This window comes from Battus philenor, unplaced genomic scaffold, assembly GCF_028537555.1.
Source record: "Battus philenor isolate CCGP_79_NKW_IND1 unplaced genomic scaffold, ilBatPhil1.0.hap1 SCAF_19, whole genome shotgun sequence".
Classification (NCBI taxonomy): domain Eukaryota; kingdom Metazoa; phylum Arthropoda; class Insecta; order Lepidoptera; family Papilionidae; genus Battus; species Battus philenor.
Genome location: NW_027181681.1, coordinates 6,385,889 through 6,403,791, shown reverse-complemented (window position 1 = coordinate 6,403,791; position 17,903 = coordinate 6,385,889). Strand labels below are relative to the sequence as shown.

Below are 17,903 nucleotides of genomic sequence, written 5' to 3'. Positions count from 1 at the left end.
AGAATGATATTAATGCAACTAATCTAATACTATTACATTCACGCTATTACATTCATGATTATGAACATATATTATTGATGAACATATATATATGGGAATCTACGGAACCATGTCTAGTCGATTCGTCGTTTTAGCCCATAGACGCTCACTGCATAGGTCCTATGTCCCCAAAGATAGCGAAATATATCATAAACGCCACTCTTGGCAGGTAGGTTGGCCATCGCCGGTTTATATTATGGTATACAGAGAATTTTTGATAAGAGACCCATTCTCTGGAAACTTTTTTTATGAGCAGTGATAATTCTCTACAATTAATTCACGTAGTGTTAATTATTAACTTATGTAAAGTTTCGTTTATAGGTTTAAATATAATTCAAGTATTATTAAAATTAGTAAATAAAGTAATACAACATTTAAACTGTAATTATAATTTTTTTAAAAGCCTCTTCCAACCGATGGACGGCTCTTTCCGGTGGCTTACTAAAACAAAATTTAATACAGTAAAGGTTTAAAAAAACGAGAAAATCTGAGATTTCAGAAGTAAAGAATAATGACTATGTCGTGTTACATTGTAGAATGTACAGCATGAATTGATAAAAATAGTCATGACTTTATTTAAGATGCATCAAAATTAACATACTCGCCTCATCATCTAACCGCCCTTGTGTCTAATATTTACTTGTTTGTTCAAATTATGAGCACGCTTTACCTTACTTTATATGATTCATTATACAACAACCAACCTTACATAATTCTTTATTTACAAGGGCACTGGCAATTATAAAAACCAAGTATACAGTTAAAGCAATATTTAAAAGCCTAAAATTTTGCTATTTAAAATCTTTAAAATATGAAAAATGTTATGTGAATCGTTTTTTACTACGTCGTGGTAGGAGTAAATACGTCCATGTCTTCTAGTCGTACCGTATCGTATTTAAAGGTTTCAATTATAGAGCTGTCGAAATCGTATCGCTCCTTCGGAAAGAGTGGATAGGCGGGGCCCGAAAAAAGTTCACTAGCGTAGACGCTATGGAACATGGTTAGGATGAATTTAAAAATCAAAATAAAAAAAAAACCTATCTCAGTCAACAGGTAGAATATCTAAACAGTGTTAGTTCAAAAATAAATTATAATATCGCAATATTTCATTGTAAATCTGATAAAAAGTATGATCAGACGGACGACGGCAGTTTTACTCGTGAGGAAAGGAAATATTTAACACTGTTTGCATCATACATTGCCAATACAAATAATATAAAAATTTCTTATATAATATAATATAACAAAATTATGTTTAATTTTAAAAATGAAATGAAAAAATATTATCTTAAAAAACAAATTTTTTGAAATAATTTAATAAATATGTATTAAACATGTAGATCCATTTTCATGTTAATTTACAGCTTTTATGCGTTCCTCTAAACATGTCCACGGGCCACAAGTATTTAATTAATAGTTGCTTTACCGATACCTACAGTAACAAATACTATAGGAATCGACAATACGTATTAAAGTAATATTACACAAGCACAAAGTAAGAGTAAAATAAACTCATTTTTATGTTCAGTATAAAATTATAAGGATATATTTTCCTGACTTATTTTATTACTCCTGAACCTTATCCGTCTCTACTTATCCACTTCTTCCGCTGAAAACGACCCTGCGCTGTCACGGCTTCTAAGGAAATTCGTTTAGACCGTCCGACCAATTGACGATTGGTCTTTTTTAAAAGAATTTGAAGTTTTAAAATTTGAAAACGTATGTGGCTTTGCAATTTCTATGAAAACGAAATCGTTTTCGTCGGGCTCGGTAGAAATTAATTTGTGTGGCATTTCTGCGGCGTTTTTTAACAAAGCAATGGCTTTCTTTTTGACATATGTGTCATAACAATAGCAACGCAGAATCAAAATTCCAAAATCTCTACTATGAATATCTATTGATACTTTTACCCAGCTGTCCTGCTGAGTCCGTAGAAGCTGGAAAAGCCAGAAAGGCTGACGGCGTTCAGCACCAATCCATTAAAGCCACTTCTGTCCACACCAGCTGAGTCATCTAATGAAATCTTCATCATTTATACTAACGTGATAATTTAATTGGTCCCAGAGCAAATAAAAAATACATGCGTTACATTATTTATACGATAGTCAACCCTCCTGTCAAGTATGGCTATTATGGTATATCCCCCCGAAGATATTTTGGAGGAAGCTCACGCTTCGCAGAGGGCGTCTATGGGTTGAAACAATGACGACGTCGATGCTTTAATATACTATCTGTGCAGAATTATTATTTCGAATCCCCTTTGCGTCCCTTGATGCGTATCCGTCACTTCTGAGGATCGTTATATTTTTTTTTATGTTTGAGGCGCACTGTTACGCCATATATTGCGAAATATTAAAATAAATAAACTGTTTTAGATTTAAGCGTTAAAATAAATAGTTTGAGATAAATGATTATGACCTGATCTATATTATGTTTTATATAAACGTATTCTTTACATACGAGATATTTTAACCAATTAATAATTTAGTTATTGCGGCGTACAAATTTAAGGTCCATGTAAAGAAGGCTGTAAATTTACAATTTACCAATTGGAGAGTGAAATGGTCCAGAGGTACTGGAGAACTGTTGAAGTACTGAAGTTTGTAAAAATGTGTAAGAATAGAAGGATCATAGCAATACCTATTCTTTTTCTTACAATTCCATTTTCTTACGAAGGTCGGTGACCATAAGGGCAGTTTTAATTTTTCACATCGCGGCTCTGAAGATAGAATGGGTATTCTTTCTCAACCACTGGCGTTAGTTTTTTTAACCAGGACATTCGTCTTTTACCAACTTGTTGCTTTTTGTTAATCTTTCTGTGTACGACAGTAAGATTCACGAATTTCTACAGTAGCTCGTATATTGAGTTTCTCATCATGTGGCCCAAATATGTTAGCTTTCTTGTTTTTTCTGTTTCTGCGGTTTCTACATACTCTTTAGCACTGCAATACCTGTGTCTTAATAAAATTAATTTTATTTTCGTTTACCTCTTCTGCAAAGTTGTTTTTACAGGAAAAAAGAGTTTGCCTTTTACACTTCCGTATTATACAACACCATTGTCTGACCGTTTATCCTTTGATCATAAGAACATGCAATGATTACGCGTCAATGAGCAATGCGAAAACTACTGATAGAATGCAGTATAAATGTCCCATAGCCGAGGCATTGTCGTCACAGCCCTTTCGAAGACTGGAGAGGTATCACGAAAAGAGGAAAGCGCATGTAAGTATTTATTTACGAAGTATACAATATTAATTTCTTGTTTCTGTATTATTAATTATAATTTCAAATATTTAATAAAACAAAAATACTTTTTCACTTAGCGGAGAATATTTTTTTTCTGTTATATATTAGCTATACATCTAGCAAAGTTACGTTAGAAAAATTTAAATAATTTATATTAATAAATCGGAGTTAAAGGCATAATAGTTTATGAGTAAAGGGACGATTTCGTTATCAAGTAATAAATCCTTACCGTCCAGACTCCAATCAAGATTTCTTTTATTATGTTACAATGTACAAAATACTTTTTTAAGATACTACTGCGGTGCACTGCCCTTTTTATGGCAGATATCTATAGGAATTGTAGTTACTAAATTAAAGTGCAGGGAGGTATCATTTTGAAGATATTAGGAGTAAGTTTTTAGAGGCGGCATAACATAAATAGTTGTATAGGATTTTCTATTATAAAACTTTTGGAGCGATTTGTTATAAGTAATACTATGTAAATATCGCTACGATATAAAGAAATCTTTAAAATAATTTATAATTTACACGTTCATAGGAAGACTGGCATTAAATTTTATTTAGTGGGGAATATAATGTATACACTCATATTAAATAGTTTCATCGCTATGGTAACGTCAGTACTAAACGGTCAGTATAACACATAATAAGTGATAGAAATAATATATTGTATGTAACAATATGTAAATGCAGGAGCCATGGTAAAATATATGATAGACGGTAATTTAGAAATAACTTTTAAGTGTTCATTTATTCCAAAGATTGAATTGAATTGAAAATTTGAAATTCCTTTTAATTATGGATTATTCAAATCATGTAAACATTTATGATACCTTTGTATACGAATACATTGTTAATTTAGTTTTTAAACGTCATCAGATTTCAATAATATTTTTATGGCAAAAGTTCCTTCTCAGTTTTTGTAGTTTAAGATAGTAAGTTCAAGGGCTATCACGAGAACTTCTACTTGGATCGATAGAAAAATATCTACCTGGATTAGGAGGCCGTGGAACTCTTAGGTAGGTTGCACTCAATGCCCTGGAGTGTCCAAAGTGAAACCCTCAAGTTATGAATTCTGCTTAGGCTATCACTCAAAACGCATTTAGCTATCTAATTCGCGGGCACCAAAAGGACTGTAGTTTAGTTCGATCTGGTTTATATTACTACAACATCGAAAAATGTTAGCAAAAGTGCACAAATTCTTCCTCAATCCTCGATGCAAGTCGCTTTCAACCCGTCCTTTTGAATCCGAAATTTATGAGGTAGGCCTAGCCTAGCCTAGTCTTACCGTAGGAGGTCCATTTTTTTGAATTGATTGATGATCATGAAGTGGCGTTATTTTAATCTTTACCTGGATTATTAAAAAAGCAACGCTCGAATTGTCAGCAATTAATACATATAATTAAAATAAAGCCATCCTATTTTAATATATAAGGGGATAACTTAAAAAACTATTACTAATTATTGAATTATTTTAATTTCGTTTGCGAATCCTTAATTACAGACTATTTAAAGTAATAAAGACGTTGATTGACTTGTCAAGATAAATTGTATCACTTCGTGAATGTCTGTAATTCACTAACATTCTAAGTATATTATTCTAAATGCTTATTTCTAGAAAATAACACAACTATTATTCACTAAAACTCACGATTATTATTATAAAAGGTAATTTAATTCAATATTGCTACAAATGGAATATTTTGTGGAGTATTTTACCTTTTTATTGTAGCTAGATTTAAATAAATTAATCTGTACAGCGTTATTACTTATTCTAAGAAATTTGCATAAGAATATACGTACGGTCCACATTTTTTTTTATTTTAATTTCCAGATATCATGATCTTTGTCTACCGGTTCCATAGTTTTGATCCTGTTCCTTTATTATATATTAGACAATGTTAGTGAAATTCATGATTTTTTTTATAATTATTAACCTTAAAAATGTTTAAAATAAGACTTGTATTAAAACTAATCTTGTTTTTAGTAACTACTGTTAAGATATTGTAATCGTTATCCTAGATTTTTCATTTCAATTATATTGTTTTTAAAACATGAACAGAATGCATGTCCCGTAAAATAGAAAATGATTTATTTAGCTGCACTTTTGTTCATTCTGAACATTGATATCAGAGGTCAGCAAAATAATTAATGTAATTTAATATTTTTGCAATACTCTGTTATAATCAAATTATTATAAACAAATAGATATTTGTTGTAATAACATTAAGTGAGGCACAGAACAATGCTACTGAGAATAAGTTTCTGTTATTTTTAAACTAAAAATTTTAAAACTATAGTAATGTGCTTTATCTATGAAAAGTAGAATTTACATTTAAGCTATTAACATGGATAATTGTATTCAATTTTATATTACTCAGATAATTTTTACGTTTGATTTACGAGCGAGCGCCTGTTTATACCACGAAGCAATGTTTTGTTCGCGATGTTGATGCGACTACTATAAGGAACTTATGACCAAATTATTATGGAAATAGACTCAGAAATCGTAATAGTGTCACGGTGACCTGACTTTAGTCGAAAGTCGCATTTCACATCTCTCGAAGGGCTCACAATCTCCAAATGAAGCATCGGGAAAACCAGTTGATTTTTAAGAGTAAAAAATTTATATGTGATCCATCTATTCGCATTGAGGCATAGCGGTAAAGTCTTTGACGTGACGTATGTATGAATATTAAAATGAGCTAGCATCTTGCTTGCATGTTGCATGCATTACATCCATGTAAATACGGTAATTTGTAGATTATGTATTTCCAAAACAGGCCAGAAGGGCAACACATCGTTTTAGACAGTGTGCTGTAATATGTGTATTACCAACACGTAAATATTATAAATTATTCGTAATCAATAAATACGACTGATAATATAAATAAAACTCGATTCAAGTTTCCATTGTGTCACTAACGTATCTGTGTGTTCTGGTATTTTTATAAAACACGAGGAATCGTGATGGCTTGCCTACAAGGAAGTCGACATTAGATTACACTCTAAAAATTTCTACAGAGGCTTCCCAGCGAATTTTTTTTTTATATCTTACAGAACAGGGACGAGAAGTTCCCTGCAAAACATTACCAGCCGTAAAACACAATGCTATCATTATTTCCGGTAGAACAATAAAACAATAGGCAATTACTAATTAACAAACCAAAGTGTAAAAAACAATGTCTGGCATATGGTGTAATAACCATTGTTTATCAATTTAATAAGTCTTTTAATTATTTATTTTTATAACATTATGAAAATCAACAAAGTCATGCTGATAAATGAGATTATCTTGTAAACAAATTCTTAATTTAATATCACAATACTCTAGGTATAAAAGACCTCAGGAGTACAAAGGTACTTTATCCTTATTGTAATATAATACTATTGTGTGTTCCATAAGGAATTACAGAATAGTCATGCGGTTTATCGCGCTATTACGGAATTCTTTTATTAGTCAAAGTTTCATTGCTATTTGCCTACTTGCGGGAATATTTCATAAAGGGTTCCATAGTCGCGCGGCTCCTTAGTATCCTGTTATGTTTTGGGGGTTGCTCGAAGTCCATCCTCTGTACAAAAAAAACTATTATTTTATCGTCGTACGGGACTTGCGAGTTAGCAAGCGGCCGATAAATTATTAATGTTCATATGACAGCTTCAATACAAAATAGTAGTGACGTTATATCGCAGTACAACCAATTTCATGGAAGGATTAATATAAATATTATGCATAATTTTTATACAGATTTTAATATACTTAAATAGTTGATTAATTTAATGATATTATTTGTTTTTTCATAAAAAGATTTTCGAACTAAGTATTGTTTACTTACTACTTCAATATGTGTATCAGCTACAAACCTAAAAGCATTACTAAGTCTAAATATGTTATAAAAAAACTATGAAACAGCACATTTTTAATAATGCTGTTAGCAAAGAGTTCTCAATAACGTCAGGTTTGGATCAACTTTAAATAATTCAATATTTGGTTTAAATATTAATAAAAACTTTATGCGATTGCAGATTCGAAAATGAAGTTATACGTCGTTATTGCATTTTTATGCATGGTAGCGGCGACGTGGGGCAAGCCGGCCGCCACTTACACAGACAAGTGGGACAACTTGAACGTAGAAGAGATCCTAGAGTCTCAACGTCTTCTTAAAGGTTACGTCGATTGTCTTATGGACAGAGGGCGGTGCACGCCAGATGCGAAGACTTTGAAGGAAACAATGCCGGATGCTTTGGAACACGATTGTTCTAAATGCACAGAGAAGCAAAAAGAAAAATCTGATAAGGTTATTAGGCATTTAGTCAACAAGAACCCTGATTACTGGAAAGAGCTCGCCACTAAATACGATCCTAACAACATCTACCAGCAGAAATACAAGGACAAAATTGAATCCGCGAAAAAGAACCCGTGAAGTCCTTATTTTGGGACACGTGTAGGGAGATGGTAAACCATAATAATTTTTTGTGTATTTCAATTGTAAATTTATATGTAATTATGGATTTTTACAATAAATAAATTTTATTTTAAAATTACTTATATTATTAACTGACAGCTCCCGGTGTATTTATTTTTTAAAATGTTACTTTTATTTTTATTTACGAATATTACGTGAAAATAGTTTTCACAAGGAATTATAAACATTATATATTTTAATATTCTTTTTATGATCTAGTTTTTGTTAAAGACAATCGACAAAATATACTAATATTAAAAAATACTTCAAACACAAACATATCACATTGGTTTTAAAGAATGCAAAAATGATAAATTAAATTTGGAAAATTATACAGTTACTGTTTTAAAAGTTATTTAAAGAGTTTTTATGGGTTTCGTCTCATTACTTAAAAAATATTTATTTCACAAAATTTTTAGGTAACGTCTATATTAAGCTTGCAACAGTTATTTTCCCAACTGCATCCTAGAATGCATCAAACATCATCTCAGGCGAATAAAACCGTATTTTCTTGCGATGATATTTAATATCAAGTGACATTAAGAAGTAAAGATTGTTTAAATACCCATGTACATTTTTTCTTAGCTATTATGCAACTATTTATATATTTTCTAAGCATACAATAAAGAATGTTGGGTAATCCGATATTTTTACAAATGTGTGTGTGTGAGTGTGTGTGGGGTGCTCAAGGAAGTACCACATTTTTATTGCGGATTGCGCGTTGATGTTGTGAAGACACCTAGCGTGAAAACATTTATGTTATTTTTTTGTTTTGTCTATTAGACATCCCAATGTAATTAACGGATTATACTGAATCATAATCTTCACTTGTAGTTTGCTTTATTTCGCAACAGGTTTCAAATTAGACTAGATGTCGCATAATCTTCATCGGCTGACGGAGCCGATAGACGCCCACTGCAAGGCAAGGGCCACTCTCAAAGACCGCCACAATGACCGGTCTTGCGATCCCCGCATCCAGCGACTACTCACGACCTCTATTTTGTCCTCAGTCCATCTTTACATAATAAATATAAAAGTATAATAAAACTTGAAGAAGGGAAAATGGGGGAAAGTTGAGAAAATCCATTTTTAATTTTAAAGAATAGAATTTTTAAAGTATATTTTGTAGCTAGCCAGAGTTCTTTATATACACTTTTTTGGCTTTTATTTTTTCTGCGGAGGCATTTTATATATAAGATTTTAATAATGTATGATGCTGTAATGGAATGAGGTGGCATGATAACCGGTTCGTATAATAAAATATTTGAATTAATTTGTCATTGTCTGAATAACTAGGACAAGAATCGTCACAGAGACGATATTTGCAATCCACCATGCGGAACCGGTTTTAATTGCAGATATCTCACAAATATTTATGATTTTTATTGGGTTTTGTGTAAAAAATATACCTCAATTTTAACCGCTGGTGTACAATTGCCCTCTATTACACAAGATCTTGTTTATACTCATTTAGAGAGCATGGAACACAAATATTATTCACACACCGTATTAAATTATTTATAATCATAACTTTAATTTCTTTTATTTCGACAGTACCATAAGCAAAAATTTTATAAAAAGCTTCGCTTAAATGGGTGGTGAAATATATAAATTATACTTCAGTCAATTATTAATATTACTTTTTAATTACTAATATCCATGTACTAAAGGCAATTATTTTCCTCAATAAATTCATTGAAAGCGTCACTCTCTATACATAAGAATTGATAAATAGGTGATAAAAATGTAAAATTATATAATATTATTTTTTAATTGGTAATATCTATTACATAATCATTATTCGTTTTCCTCGATAAATTTATTGAAAGCGTCTCTATACAAAAGAATTGTAAAATAGGTGATAAAAATGTAAAATTATTTAATATTATTTTTAAATTGATAATATCTATTACATAATCATTATTCGTTTTCCTCGATAAATTTGTTGAAAGCGTCTCTATACTTTTTGTTTTTATCATATTTTTCGACTAGCGCTGTCCAAGATTCCGGATGTTTGTTTATCACCGCTTTAATTACCTTTCTTATTAACTGTTTCTGTTTCGGCGTACATTTTCCACACGATGTTTCTAAGGCCTCCGGTATAATTTCTGGAAAATTTTAATTCTTTGAAAACATGGTATAAGTGATTACTGGTCCCAGACTTCCACGTCTCTGTTGTTAAACGCCATTTTCAATATAATTTCACCTTACCAAATACCCACAAAATTTTTGTTAATAACACTGGTATTATTGTGAGAAATCGGATCGCTATCATATAAATACATATCATAATAAAAACAAGTCCAAAATTACGATAGTTCCGTATCATCTGCCAATATATGAATGTTTCATATGTGTAATTATTGTCTATTAGATGAACACGGGAATTAAACACAAAAAATTAAAGGACAATGCCGATGATTTGGACAAACGTGATTAGGATGTTGGTTAACAAAAAATACATTAGGGTATGTGCAGAGGCCGCTTTTTCACTTAACACGCACGGATCTAATAAGCATGTCTGCGTCTATTTAATATATTAGTAATAATAGTTTGTTCAAAAATTTTAAATCTAGTGACAATCGCTAACACATTCGGGAGACACTTTCACATTCGGGCGACATTGTTAAGCAAAATTTTCAAATGCACAAATTTGATATTTTGGTTGAGATAATTTATAAGGCATTTAATTTCCTATCAAAACAACGCATAGTTAGCCTTTTAAAACTCATATACACATTAGTAAAATAAAAAGAAAATTACACATAGCAATGACAGTGAAAAGAAATAAATATAATTATATCTATAAAAAAAAAACCTCACTCTTAAAATCTTTGGCATCAGGCGTGCAAGGTCCTTGATCTAAGAAGCATTTTGTGTAGCTCAAAAGAATTCTGTCGTTTTCTAGTAAGGGTTCAACATCAAAGTCATCGTATCGTGAACTATAGAAATCAGCACGTACTAATATTAAAATTGTTGCAAAGATTGGAAGGTAAGACATAATTCTGTAATTAATATTAAAACCATTCCATCCACACCGCTGTGAAGATAATGATACATTTATTAGCTATGGCAACTGACAGACATATGATTTATTGATTTAATTAATAAAATTTATTATATATTACCTTGTTTTATTGGTAAAGGAAAGGATGAGATTTATGAAGTATTAGAGTTTTTCTTTGTATAATGGCATTCATGCCTAATTGAACATTTTAACCTCAAAATATCCGTCTTTATATTACACCGTCTTAATAACAGTCTTTTGCTTTCTTGTTGCAAATAGCCTGTAAAGAATTATAAAATCGTACACTGCTTATTTATAACAAATTTGGAATTATGTACAAACGTAATGGGTTGAGGAAAGATATTTTCAATTAATTCATGTTTCTTACCTGTTAAATTTACAATGATTCCAACAATCGAGTATATTTCCCGCCTTCTAAAAGCGAGAAAACTGATTTATTCTCTTATATACAGTGCATCGTCATAGCCATTAGATGAGTGCACAACAAACAACCAGTAATTGCAATGCTTGCATTTCGTGTCGCGTAAATCATGCTGTTACTTGATTCCCGCTATTATTAGGACAATGGTTAGATATATTTTACTCGGATGTTTCATTAAATATTAACTGATATAAAACATGTACTATAAAACTGACAAACAAATATGTTCAAATTATTAATCGTTTTTCAATTAAAAACTAACTCGCTACTTTCTACTTTGTCTTATTTTTAATTTACATTTTTTTATCTTATTATTTACAACAGGATTTTGATAATAGTTTTTAGTTACGGAAAGTTTTTTGTCACTATAGTCTGTGTTTTTCGTTTACAATCTAAATTTTAGACAATTTGACATTAATTTGTCATTTAACCGTATACATTTGTATTTTATATTATTTACTAAATAAAAATCAATAAATAAGATGCCGGTAGATTGTCAAAGATCGACATCGGGTGGGAAAGGAAATTTGGGTATGTTTTATGAAAGATCACCAAACATATGCGCTGCGGGTTTGCCTACTGCACAGCCGGATAACAAAGTATCCGAAGCCTTACAACATTATCTGCTGAAAGATGAGGTAGATGCACTTATTAGTGATGCCATCATGCCTCCTAAGGCTTCTAAACCCCTCCCACCTCTACGACATCCCATACCACCAGATATGCGTAATGCAGGAATTTTTGGATATGTCGCAAAAATCCTAAATCCGCCAATAAAAACCAAATTCCAAACTCTGGTCGACGATTTTAAGGAGACTACGTATTCCTCTTACTGGAAAAAACCACTCGGTAGAGTACAAGATCCGATACCAATGCTACCTGAAGGGCTTGATGTGTACAATACAACATTTGGAAGAAAGTTGCCCAAAGCGGAAAGGCTTTACGACGTAGTAATGCCCAAAGAACCAATAGTCGACAAGACTCCTCATTCTAAAAAAGCCGGAGTGCAATTAGATAGGAATTATTGTAAACCTGCGTACAATCCTGACTTAACTTACGGTTATAGAAGCCATGTGGATAAACGAGGGATCTATGCTAGATGCTGCTTAACCGATGATAAAATCGTAGATGGAAGTGGAAACCGTGCGGTTTTTAATACAATACAGTCCAGTTTCCAAGACTTTCATAAACCAAGAATTGGTAAAGTTTTAGCGCCTAATGATAACATAAGCAACGTTCCAGAAGGATACTCTTTCGGCAAGCTGAATAAACCTGATAACGTGGCAGAGTGTCTAAGCTTTTGTGAAATGAATCCTGAACGTGATTTTTTCCGAAAATGCTTATCGCATCTTAACAGTCTTCGAAAATGTTTGTCATCTCGATTTTTGCCTAATTTTTTTCATAATTTTTATTTGAATCTCAAGTATTTTGATACTGAAAAAACCGGATGGCTTCCAAAAGAAATCGTGTATAATTCTTGTAATACCAAACTGATTAGATTTGATCAAACTTTAATTGAGGCGTTATTGTCAAGGTGGAATGCCTTTGACGGATCAAATATTGAATATAAATTTTTCGTGCAAATCATTAATTACAGGGAGCCAATAACATATATACCATTTATACCAGATTTACCTGAAGAATGTATTGATTTTCGAACAACTTACAGTGAAATGGTAAAGTCTAGTCAGCAAAGCGAAGATTCACCAATGGCCGGCGTTCCGTCCAGAAGATATTTTGATTTGGACTTTCCTATCACGCCAGAGAATTATTGTAGAGCTGACAGAACTTGCCTTCCACAAGAATCGGATATAATGTCGTGTATTTCTCCAAGCATTTTTACATTACTGCACGTCAATCACCGTGACATGTATGCTAAGCGAGAACCGAACGTAGTCAAAAAAGTATTTCGAGCTGCAGGAGAGAGTTTTAGTGATGAAAAATTCGAAGAAATTTGGGAAGAAGCTAAAAAATCTCATTCTCAAGGTTGGGTTTGCTACGAGACATTTCGGCAAGCTTTGCAGAAAATTTCAAACAACGATAATAATACAACCGAAAAACCGAATGCTTAGTAGTGTAGAACTCTATTTTAATAATGTTAGACAGTTATTATGTATTTTGATCTATAACTTTATTAAATATGAAAAATTCTTTCGACTTACTAAGTATACTTATTCATGTTAAAAAGTAATACATGGCTATTTACATATTTTGTGGATGTAAAATTGGGATATAGAAAAAAAAAACATAACACAGATATTATGCGAATATTTATTTTATTTGTTATGGAAAAAGAAAAAAAAATCTTGCAAATAATCTAGAAACTCTTATTGATGTTTGCCTTGTGGATTGTATAAAGCTTTAAGTCCGTCCCACGTTTCTAGGTACGTATTCATCATTTTACTTATAACCTCTTTAGCGTACTCTTTTTCTTCGTCAGTTGGCACTGTTCTTTCCCCTGAAATCTGGTATTGTTTCTGAAATTAAAAAAAATTGTAAATAGGTATTGCTATTATAAGGCGGGAAGTAATTCAAAGAATATTTTGAACTTAATCACTATATTCATATGAGGATTCTTTTGCGAGATATTCAATTATTTGGTTACAATATTGGCCCAAGTATCGCATTAAAAAGTTCCTTTAAGGTAAATATACTAACCAATAATTGATCTTAAGTTAATATAGACGAGTTGTTAAAACGATTTTTTTTTCTGCCTTCACTTATAAATTATACTTTGTTCTTTACATTTCTTCATACTTTAGAATATATAAAGATAATACTTATGTTTTATTAAAACAAAATATTAATTTAAAATACTAAAGTTGTTTATTAAATTAAACATTTTTACGGAAGCCTATTTGTTTCAATATTATTTATTTTCAGTATTAGATATATTTTCCATTAATTACTCTCAGCAAAATTAGGCTTATGTAATAAATGAACAAACTTTTGTAGTCATGAAGCTACTTTTTATTTTAGAACACGCCAAATTACTGATCGAGCCAGTTTTAATTTTGAAAAGTCATTGTTTTTGTAGGATAATTAATTACAATAAATAAATTATGCATTTCTTCGTATCGTAAAAAGTTAACATTTGGAAACATCACTATTATTAACGTATTATTACAGTAGCTTTTTAACCATTAAGTAATGAGGATCAGAGATAAAGATATCCACAGCTGAACGAAAGCAACAGACAACCCAGTGGATTGGTAAGTTATAGAGACTGGGCAGGCCACGTAGACCGCACAAAAGATGGCCCTACATTTCTGGAGAGGAAACGACCGACCACGTTCGCCCACTATTTGGACAGACGATATTCTTAAGTTTGACGTAGGGCTCTGGCAGCAGACCGCTTCGTACTAGTCCTGTAGGAAATGGGTAACGCCTATGTTCAGTAGTGGACGTCTTATAGCTGAAATGATTATGATGATCACGAATGAGTGAAATATTTATCTACATATGTTTCTATACCTCCACGTTATTTTGAAAACTGTTACTATACAATTGATATTTTGCAGTAGGTACTTTTATAAGTATATATTGAATAAAAACATGAAATTACAATAGTTCAGATAACCTTCACCGCTCTGTTCGAAGTTGCAGGGTCCTATGTTCAGCAAGCACCTCATATAAATAATAGCTAAATGTTCGTTCAGGAGAATCTGGGTGATTTGCGAATTTGCTTCTCCTGCCACGTATTCATCTGCTTTTATTGCTGAAATAAACACACACAACAACAAAACAAACAACTTCATTTTGCCACGTTGAACAACATTATGATTACATATTAAATAGTTCGTGTCTTTATAAAGTTTAAACAGTGTACAGTCGCGTGAATCAGTATCAAAATAAATTAAAATATTTTTAACCGCAATACTTTTATCACATCATCGTATGGGTAATTATGTTTAGTGCTTTTAAATTTATTATTTTGTACAATTAAAAGCACATATATTAATACAGTGTCCTAAGAATAACCTTTCTTAGAATAATCACAAGGTATTAATTATATACAGTATGACTCCAACGGAGAGTCCACTTAAATCATAATGTTTAATTGTGCCTTTTAATGGATTCCAAGGGATATAGTTTGTGGAGTCCATCATGACTATATGATAAAACAAAAACAGAATTATGAATTAATTTAAAATAATGCCTATTCACTTCTTCCTTAAGATTCAAGATTGGACACCACAAACCAGCAAGTGCTGTGTAAGATATTCATCCAAAAGGTGTTGAACTCCTTAAAGTCGCCGAAAACCAATGGATAAAGGCCGCTTGCTACCGGTCTTTTTGCAAATCTATCCTTATAGTCCAGGAGAAGAGATCTTACGACTTAAATAATAACGATAATGATGTAATTTAAATAAATCAATTAATACTTTAATAAGTGTTAACGATTTATATGTCAGTTTATAACCTAACACATATACAAAAAATATACTTAAGGAAAGTCAATACATCATCAAGAAATCAAACTCCATCGTTGACTGCAAAATCAAGGGCTTCCATATCAACTAACTTACTACGTGGTTTATTTTACGATGCTGACTAGATATAATTCAGCTCGTATAAACAAAATTGCGCAATTGAAGTTCAGATGAAAAATTCTTGCAAGTCCTTAATACTATTCCTACCGACACTTAACGTATACCTATTCCTACCGCGGCTGGTCAAATGACCGGTCTTTCACAACTTATATTTTTCAATGTTGAATGCAGACCAATAGCCAGCTTACCAGTGTAAAAAATATATTTTCTTTTATTCAAGAGTACATAATCTACATTCTATTCTTTTTCGTCGCTTTTTTTACAAATGGGCTTCTCAACTGTACATTTTCCGCATACGTACTTTTTACATTTTAGACAGATTTTGTTCGTCTTATTATCTTTACAATACTTTATCTGACATGTTTTCCGTTCACGAGAACCTGTACTTGTACTTGCGATGGGTATTGGTTGATTATCTTTTCCGAACTCTTGTTGGTATTCGATGGCAAGTTCTTCTGCCAATTGAAATAGAAATTTAGTTAGTACTTAGTTTCTTCATATAACACCCATGCATTTATCCCGGCTAAATCCAAGATATTAAAAAATATTAGCAAAGGCCATCTCGGAGATTTAGGTTTAACGAATAATTTCTGGCCATTTGGTCGGTCACATCTACGCCAAACTTGGTGCTATTATATAATTGAATTGACTTCAGTGTTCGGGTGTCATTTTTTTCATTTGTACGGAGATGTGCATTGAACTTAGAATTAGAACTTTCTTTCTTGGTTTGGCTTTGTAAACTGTCAACATACAATTATTTGAGCGAGAGAATTTGGTTGATATTTAAGTTGATATAAAAATGTATCGAATTTACCAAATCATTATCATCGTCATTTCAGCCATAAGTCATCTACTGTTCGATATAGGATTCCAAATAAAATCGGTTTTAACCAAATCATATTTAGACTAAAAGAGAGTATAGTCGTAAACCCAATCAAAAGCATCTTTAATATTTATAATAATGTTTTAAGGTAATACGAGATACGAAATTTAATTCGGTCGAATTATATTTCATAACGAGTACTACCATTAACGACTCGTATAAATACGAATACTAGATTACGTTCTATGACATGTTAGATACTCGTAGTAAAATAAATAATATACAAAAATCCCTTCGTTAAATATCATTCTAATACACTACCACTTCCAATATTTTGTGTTTGTTTTTCATTCATTGTGTGATTATTGTTCCATAGACGAACGAAAATAACCAACATCGCTCAGGGAATCGGCAAGTTAAATTTGTCATGGGCAAGCTACATATCCCTTAGAACGGAAGACTGCTGAAGCCTTGAGGTTTTGGAGTGAAAACCACGGATCAGCAAGTGAAGCTTAGGACGTCCATCTACAAGGCGGAGAGACAACCACGTGAGAAGACGCTGGAGCAGAGGGCATATGACCGATCTTATTGGAAACCTATGGAAGAGGTCTATGTGTAACAATGGATATCCTATTGCTAAAATGATGATGATGATGATAGGATTTCAAAGGCATCAATCGATACGAGTACTTTCGAGAAACTGACGAAAAAAAATTTGCTAATACAATTTTTTAATCACGATATGACCACATCCTTAACGTTTTCATATACAATGACTATAAATGGGGAAACGTTTATGCATCATGCGTAGTATTACATAAACTGTAACATTTTATTTCCGAAGAACTTATGTATATACAGCAATAAAGTTTATTCACAACCTATAAAATGGTACAAATTTATGAAAAATTAGCGTACACTTACAACTGTTTCAATATAGTATAATCACTCTGCAATCACTTCCTCTATAATACTTGTTTAGCATGTCATGCAAGTCATCATCTATTAAATACATAAATAAATCGTCAAAACTAACAACATAGGGAAATCATTCATTTATGTATTTACTATTTCATATGAAATAGGGAATAGTTAAATTCTCGTCGCGGAATAATTTAGTTATTATAGTAGTCGTCGCAGAGCTATTAGTTATAGTTATTGCTGACAACTATTGCTATGCCTTGGTTAATAAGAAAAAATACAGCCGGAGGTCATCGAGCGATACAAGGGTCAACCCCTTAGATGGACAAACGTATAACAGATTATTTGTAATGCAAAGTACTTAAATACATATGTTGTAAAAATAATTATGATACATTTAAAATAC

The 17,903-nt window shown here is 31.7% G+C and overlaps 4 protein-coding genes across 4 annotated transcripts; 2 read left to right on the top strand and 2 right to left on the bottom strand.

Annotated features, from left to right (window-relative positions):
• Positions 1 to 3,203: 3,203 nt before the first annotated feature.
• LOC137921655 (allergen Tha p 1-like) lies at positions 3,204 to 7,818 on the top strand. Its single transcript, XM_068764459.1, has 2 exons — positions 3,204 to 3,261; positions 7,312 to 7,818. Exon 2 carries the CDS (start codon positions 7,320 to 7,322, stop codon positions 7,707 to 7,709), a length of 390 nt encoding a protein of 129 aa, XP_068620560.1. The 5' UTR covers positions 3,204 to 3,261; positions 7,312 to 7,319; the 3' UTR covers positions 7,710 to 7,818.
• Positions 7,819 to 9,565: 1,747 nt separating this feature from the next.
• Positions 9,566 to 11,039, bottom strand: LOC137921663 (ejaculatory bulb-specific protein 3-like). Its single transcript, XM_068764472.1, has 3 exons — positions 10,880 to 11,039; positions 10,575 to 10,791; positions 9,566 to 9,859 (listed from the first exon to the last, which is right to left on the bottom strand). The coding sequence occupies exons 2-3, from the start codon at positions 10,750 to 10,752 to the stop codon at positions 9,672 to 9,674; spliced, it is 366 nt and encodes a 121-aa protein (XP_068620573.1). The 5' UTR covers positions 10,753 to 10,791; positions 10,880 to 11,039; the 3' UTR covers positions 9,566 to 9,671.
• A 643-nt stretch (positions 11,040 to 11,682) lies between these two features.
• LOC137921672 (EF-hand domain-containing family member B-like) lies at positions 11,683 to 13,272 on the top strand. Its single transcript, XM_068764481.1, has one exon. It carries the CDS (start codon positions 11,683 to 11,685, stop codon positions 13,270 to 13,272), a length of 1,590 nt encoding a protein of 529 aa, XP_068620582.1.
• A 255-nt stretch (positions 13,273 to 13,527) lies between these two features.
• LOC137921671 (uncharacterized) lies at positions 13,528 to 16,931 on the bottom strand. The gene is made up of 4 exons (XM_068764480.1): positions 16,898 to 16,931; positions 16,146 to 16,208; positions 14,766 to 14,918; positions 13,528 to 13,658 (listed from the first exon to the last, which is right to left on the bottom strand). Exons 1-4 carry the CDS (start codon positions 16,929 to 16,931, stop codon positions 13,528 to 13,530), a joined length of 381 nt encoding a protein of 126 aa, XP_068620581.1.
• Between the last annotated feature and the right edge of the window lie 972 nt (positions 16,932 to 17,903).